General features: G+C 50.2%; 1 protein-coding gene across 1 annotated transcript; it reads left to right on the top strand.

Moving 5' to 3' along the window:
* The first annotated feature begins 1,888 nt into the window (after window positions 1–1,888).
* LOC100277639 (uncharacterized) lies at window positions 1,889–4,161 on the top strand. Its single transcript, NM_001151151.2, has 5 exons — window positions 1,889–2,381; window positions 2,504–2,857; window positions 2,963–3,284; window positions 3,385–3,495; window positions 3,588–4,161. Exons 1-5 carry the CDS (start codon window positions 2,160–2,162, stop codon window positions 3,692–3,694), a joined length of 1,116 nt encoding a protein of 371 aa, NP_001144623.2. The 5' UTR covers window positions 1,889–2,159; the 3' UTR covers window positions 3,695–4,161.
* Window positions 4,162–6,720: the final 2,559 nt, after the last annotated feature.

Below are 6,720 nucleotides of genomic sequence, written 5' to 3'. Positions count from 1 at the left end.
ATGTAGGAAACAAAACATTAGCTTGGACCTCCTTTTCAATTCCCACCACGTAGGATCAAGGCAAATCGTTACTTTGTTACTGCTGAACTTTCTTATTATTCATCAAAAACGTTGTTTTTTGCGTATGCTAACCTAATGTAAGAAGATTTATGAATTCATATTCCTGCATGTTTCCTACGCTTAATACAATTGCTTTCTTTCTCAAATTTCATGCGGTTTTCAATCCATCGTATTCCATATTCATTCCTATGGAATTTCTATGACTTTCCTATTCATGTGTTGTCACGATCTTGCATTTCGGAGGGGCCCTAAAAATTTAAAATAAATAATACAAAACACAAAGATGATTTGTCCATAGCATGGCTTTACCTCTATCTCACACTAACCGACGTTTACCATATTAGACGTCCTTTGAAAAAATGAAAGAATTTTGAAGGATTGAAATCCTCTAGGAAACTTTCCTGTGTGGCCCTTCAAAACAGATTATCAAGTTCCTACAAATAGTATAAAATTTCAATGGAATTATCCATTGCAGCAAGATTCTGGAGGATTTCCAACACGATGTTTAGCCTCATAGAAACTCCTCTTTGCGGCTATTTCTCTCTTCTAATTCCAGTGTCTTTTCTCTATTGTATCCAAACACCTCTAGGATCATCCAATCATCTCTAGCCATTAGAGGGTGCTTCATGTCCATGTTACATTTTGATAGTGTCCATAACATAGATCTCTCTTTTCTTCCTTCATGTTGCCAAACTTTTCGGTGAAACGACTCACATTTTAATCGTATAAGACAAATATATGTCTTTCTTAATACCCCTCCATTCCAATTTGTAACGTGTTTGATGTTTTTTACCCTAAATTTGACCGACTCTTCATATTCAAAAAAATCATAATTATTGATAATTTTTGCTGCCCTATTGTTTGACATATAATATACTTTAAATGCTGCTCTGAATTTTCCATTTTTCGCAAAAAAAAAAATGAATAGGACGAGCCAATCAAACGTGGCAGAAAAAAGTAAAGCGAATTCTATTTTAGGATGGAGGGGGTAATATTTATGGTTTTGCCTCTCTTTCACACTAGCCGAATTTTATTATAGTGGTTTGCAGTCTTATTTGTAGTCTGCAGTCTTATTATAGCCGAATTTGACATATAATATACGAATTTTATTTGTAGCCGAATTTTGTCAATAGTATGACTTTGCATTTTTTTATGTCTCGTGTGTTTTTGTTGAGGCGTCTCACGTCATCATAAAAACGATGATAAATAAAAAAACATAAATATGCCATTTTTAGCATTATTTCACGGTTACGTTTATGTCACAGCCAAATTATACCATGCTGATTCCCACAATGCTATGTATTTTTGTTGGCATGGGCAGGGACCTTCAATTTGCCACATCAAATCCGACCGACCCTTTAATTAGGTTATGATTGAGTGCTCATGTAAACACAAACTTTCCTTTGTTAACCAATGGTGCTGGCGTGCTGCGTTGTCAACGTTCGTTGAGCTGCCAATTTACATTGAACGACGGGAGCTGTTGGTGGGCGACAGACAATATGAAAACAGCACCCGTCATATGAAAACAATGCCAGAGCGCCACAAATAGGAGTAGCGCAACCGTGAAAAAAAGGAACAGGGGGGGTGAAATTCTCCGTGTTCCTCGTTTCACGAAACGGAAACGAAAGCCCAGACAGCCCCGGTTTAAAGTTTAACCACACGAGTTGAGACGGCACGAGGAGCACGGAAACACGCCCCGCCACTAGTCCCATTCCCATCCCATGTCGCGATAAGCCCGTTTCTCTCCCCCTCCCCTCCCCTCCCCTCCCCTCGGCGCGCTTTATAAGCCATCCGCACATCTAGAGCGGTAGGATAGTAGTTTGACCCCCTCCAGTACGTCCGCACCGCAAGGCCTCTCGCCGTCCTTGGACATTCTCCGTCCGTCGCCTTTGCCTGGGGCAGATAACAATATCTGATATCCCTGGGCCTTCGCCGTCCGGGCCCCCCTACCTTCTCTCATCCGTCCTCACACAAAGCAGAAGGGGGAGGAGTTTTAGGGGAGGAGGGGGCGGCAGGAGGAGCCATTATTATTTCTTCTTCCAGCGGCAATTCCTGGCCACCACCGGGCGCGCTATATTACTCCGGGTTCGTGGACAAGCATGCAGAGGGGCGTGTCCTTCCCTGGCGGAATGGCGAAGGAGTGCCCGCCCGCCGAGCTCTGGCTCCCGGACGAGTTCCTGGACGACGACTTCTTCTCCGAGGAGGAGAAGGCGGCGGTCGCGGCCAAGAGCGAGAGCGACGAGGAGGAAGGGATGGACGGCCTCTCGCGCCGCGCGGCCGGGCTCGTCGTCGGGGGTGGAGGGGACGGTTCCCCTGCAAAGGTTGCTTACCTTTTTTTTTTTCTCTCTCTCTCTCTCCCGTTGTGGTGCTGCCGTGTTTGGAAGTTTCCGGGTTCGAATCTCGCTCAGCCCTGATCGTTTCCACCTCTGTCGCGTGGGGGCAGGCGCAAGTGTTAGCCGGCTCGCCGCAGTCGATTCTGTGCGGCCTGCATGCTTCCGGGGAGGACAGCCCCAACGGCGCGGCGTCGCAGGTCAGCTCGCCGCCGTCGTCGCCGCTGGAGAAGACCCCGGCCGACCACTGGGACCTGCTCAAAGAGGCGGCCGGCCAGGTGGCCCGCATGCGCACAACTAGCGGCATCCTGGTGGCAACGAACGCGGGCGCACATCAAAGACACCCCGTCCCGCCGCTGGCGCAGAAGCTCTCTGCGCCGGCCGAGGCTCCGAAGGCCGCGGGTGCCAACCTCCCTCAGGCTCAGCCGAAGAACTCGATGGAACATCGCCGGATTCAGATTGCTCGTGTGAGTTCCTACGCCGCAGATTGCGGCGTCGCGCAGGCTTCGCCACTTTCTTTCCTTGTTTTTTCCTGGTTTCTGACAGCGTTTTCCCTCTCTCTGTCTCTTCAGTTTAATGCGCTGAAGCAGCAGCAGCTCCTGAAGCACATGCGGGAGCGGGAGCTCGCCGTCGCTACGGCGGCGGCGTGGGGCACGAGCGTTGCCGGGTCTCATCGTGCCGCCGGGTACCGTGCGCCGGCGCCCCATGTCCTGAGCTCGTCCGCGTGGCCCACCCTCCAGAAGCAGCAGCAGCAGCAGCAGCAAAGGGCGGCGTCCCCGGCGGGCATGCGCGCCGTCTTCGTCGCCCCTCCTGGCGCCAAGCGCGAGTGCGCCGGCACCGGCGTGTTCATCCCCCGCCAGGCCGGCGCCCCCGCGGAGCCCAAGAAAAGGCCAGGTACGCGCACCACAGACAATGAACGAACAGACGCCTTTTTTTTCTGCTCCACCGGATTCTCTAACCGGGTTTTCACTACCACCATGTTGGCCGTGAGCAGCAGCGTGCGCCCCTGTCCTTCTCCCGGCGCGCGTCGTGCAGGCGCTCAACCTCAACGTCGAGGACCTCGGGGCCCGTCCCATCTACCCGGGCGGCTTCGTCCTCGACCACGGTAATTACCCCGAGTACCTGGTCATTAATGTGGCTTTGTCCGGACCGACGAATGGATGAAACACTCAAACTCACACCCCGCTGTGTCGTCAGATGCACTGGTGAGCCGGAGCAACGCTCTGCTGGCGAGCCGCGCGTCCCAGCAGCTCCATGGCGCTTCGTCGCGCGAGGTGAATCTCCCCCAGGAATGGACGTACTGAGGGCGCCGATTCGCCACCGCACCGCTGCAAGATGACTCGACGATCACTCCAGATTAACGGGGGGTGTCAAAAAAAATTACTATTGCTATTGGTAGCAATAGGTATTATAGGTGTTGTTAGGCTAGAAGTAGGAGGCAGCGGTGGTGTGGCATTACGCGCCAGCGTTAGGTGTTCTTTTGTGCGGGGGTGATATATTGGTTATTTTGGGACTGACGGACGGGTTGGTGATGAGCAAGAGCGAAATCAATCATCCGTGGCTCTCGCAGGTCCGTTGGGGGCGGAGGGGAGAAACAGCAATAATAATAATAAGTGGGTGCTTTTGGGGGAGGGGAGAGAGGGGGGTTTGGAACTAATCCTATGTTTAGCTGGTTCTGGTACTACGATGGTTTCCCAAGGGAAAATCATCAAGCATTCAGCAGTCTGTGAAAGAGATGTCTCGTCACTGTAAGCAAATAATAATAATAATAACAGGAGCTCCATATTTCCTTCTCTTTTTTTTTTGTTGTTGTCCCTTTTGGTTTGCAGAAACGCACGCACCAGGCTCTCTCTTGATCCTTTTCTTGCCGTTGCTTCAAGGGTAAGGAATCGGCGTCTTTAGGGCTGCGGCTTACTAGTTGTTGTTTTTCTTATGATTGCTCGGTTGGATGATTCAGTTAATTGCAGGGGTGAACATGGTGGGTGGGTGCAGTGTACTTGTTGAGCTATATCTCGCTATTCCCTTCTCCTGAACAAGTCTAGTTTATGACGTGCAGTTGCTTAACTTGGCGGCCTATGGTTCTTTTATTCTGGCTTTTATTATTTACTCGTCGCCATCGAAGCTAACGGGTCAGCTACCACCAAAAAGAAGAATCTGGGGCTGTGGGGGGAGGCTATACGGGCCCGGGATCTTGCATCTCCGGTCCGTGGAAGCTCCTGTCGCTGTCCCCCCGTACCCAGGCAGCGGATGCCTGTTGAAACACACGTAAATTTCCCCGGGCCCTGCATTATTGGCAAGTTCCGCAAGGGTCCTGTTTACCCCCAACAGGCCGCTCTGAATCTTCTTCGCTGCTCGCTGGTGGTCCTCATCCATCCGTGCGAGAGCGAGGCCGCCAGCCATTTTTCCGTGGCCATGGAGGCCTCGACGCGGCCAGGAGCGTGGGCGTGCCTGCCGGCTGCCTCTTGTTCCAGATTCCTCCGTCTCGCGAGGGGCCTTCCTGGCTCTTGGTCGTTCGCCCTGGGTCAAGGTGGAGGCTTTATCTCGTCGGCACTTGTTTTTTGGCCAGAGGAGGAGCTGCTTTCCTTGCGTGGCCTTGAAACGAATATAATCTGCCGGCGTCGCGGAGAATCGAGGACGATCGTCGTGATCTTTTCCCCCTCTCCGGTGCACAAGCACAAAGGCCCCGTAGTTTTGATTTGATCCGTATCTCTTGGCGGTGGCAGAGATGTGTCTGTGTGTGTGGCGTGCCTGCGTGTGCGCTGAATCTGATTATGCGGCTTTTTTACGTAGTCTCGCTTTTTGCGGACGATGCTTATCGTACTTGCGAGGGATCCATTCTTTTGTAACAAATATGAGGCAACGCATTTCCCTGCGTCTTGTTTTGACTGCAACAGGGAGAAAGATCCTTGAGCCGCTGATGAATCTGGCAGTGGCGTGGCGAGGTTCTTGTTTTGTGCCCATGTGGCCGTCATGTTCCGGGAGCCTATCCAGCGGACGGATGGTGGTGGCACGCCACACCAGTCGTCTCGTCTCGGCTCGCTGTCACGCCGGTTGCACTCTGTCTGTCTGTGCTAGTAGCTTGCTCTTCCGTGCCCGTGTTGCCTCACAAATCCTTCCACTCCTGCTTGCGTGCACTAGGCCACTACTAGCCACAATACGTAGTACCATGTACCAGCATAGGAGTATTTGAATCCAATGCCTCTGAATCTACGGAGTAGGACGTGGGTGGCGCCCTACTGGTATAGTACTGCGGTATACATAATAAATAAACTAAAACCAAAAGGGTACAGCACACAATTCTAAAATATCTGGCGGGTACTAGGTGGATTCCGCTGCTGCTGCTTCTTTTTTTTGTTTGTTTGTTTGAACTGAGCGGGTGGATGGATGCTAGTATATGGTACTACTACGAAGTTCAAAATTGTCCGAGAGGAGCAGCACCCACCAGCCACCAGCAGAGAAGCATGCGATGCGATTGTCAGGGAATTCGAAATGGCCACGGCGCGCTCATCGTTTGCAGTTGGCGAAAGCATATATATACACCCCAGCCAGTCGTCGGTCTTCCAAGACAAAAGCCAACTAAGATTACTATTCCCTCCGTCTCTGGTAAACGTATTTGTACACTTTAAAAATACAGCCGTCTAATTCTAGCCTGTTTTCTACTAAATATTAAAGTATATAACAATGATTAAATCCTTACAAAAAAAGTCATATACGGAATTTCTCGCTATCATTGATTTGCTACTGCAACTATACAAGTACGTCATGTTCACGTGGCCAGCGACCAGCAGAGCAACCCAGCACCAACCCTACCCTGCCCGCCGACAACTACCTAAGCAATTTTGAATTGAGGCGAGACGATTGGACGGTTCGCGCCTACTTTGTCACTGCCAATTGGAGTAGTGTACTTATTTCCTCCTCTACGACCAGGTGTACTCAACCTAAACTAACGGAAGGTCAACCGCTGCCAATTGCCATCAGCTGCTCCGCCAGCACAGCTGGCACCAAAATACTGTTGCTTCTACTTTGAAATTACATCGTTCAATTAGTCCGTCTTTGGTCCACAGTTAATCTGTTCGTGTGTTTTTTGAGGCACTAAATTGGTATAATTAATATTCGCATTGAAATATGCTTACGTATTACCACATAAATAGAACAGTGTTAGAGTAGATATTATTAATCAAAGTATGTCTGTAATAAAAAAACCCCGACGGAGCACATTTTTCTTCTTCAGCGTTTCCCGGTTCTCAATTTCACATGTATCCGGAGCTTGCAACCTATTGGAACGAGTGTATCATGGATCTAGACTAGTTCAGCCTGATGCATAGAACTA

Source organism: Zea mays, chromosome 3 (genome assembly GCF_902167145.1).
Source record: "Zea mays cultivar B73 chromosome 3, Zm-B73-REFERENCE-NAM-5.0, whole genome shotgun sequence".
NCBI lineage: Eukaryota > Viridiplantae > Streptophyta > Magnoliopsida > Poales > Poaceae > Zea > Zea mays.
The sequence above is the reverse complement of the archived record's forward strand: the minus strand, read 5'-3'. Positions and strand labels throughout refer to the sequence as shown.

What these genes read in the sequence shown, in the direction of transcription:
- LOC100277639 (NM_001151151.2), top strand. Translation starts at nt 2,160, where the DNA reads ATGCAGAGGGGCGTGTCCTTCCCTGGCGGAATGGCGAAGGAGTGCCCG. An exon ending in GCCGGATTCAGATTGCTCGT is followed by an intron (nt 2,858 to 2,962) that starts GTGAGTTCCTAC and finishes CTGTCTCTTCAG; the next exon opens with TTTAATGCGCTGAAGCAGCA. An exon ending in GGAGCCCAAGAAAAGGCCAG is followed by an intron (nt 3,285 to 3,384) that starts GTACGCGCACCA and finishes GGCCGTGAGCAG; the next exon opens with CAGCGTGCGCCCCTGTCCTT.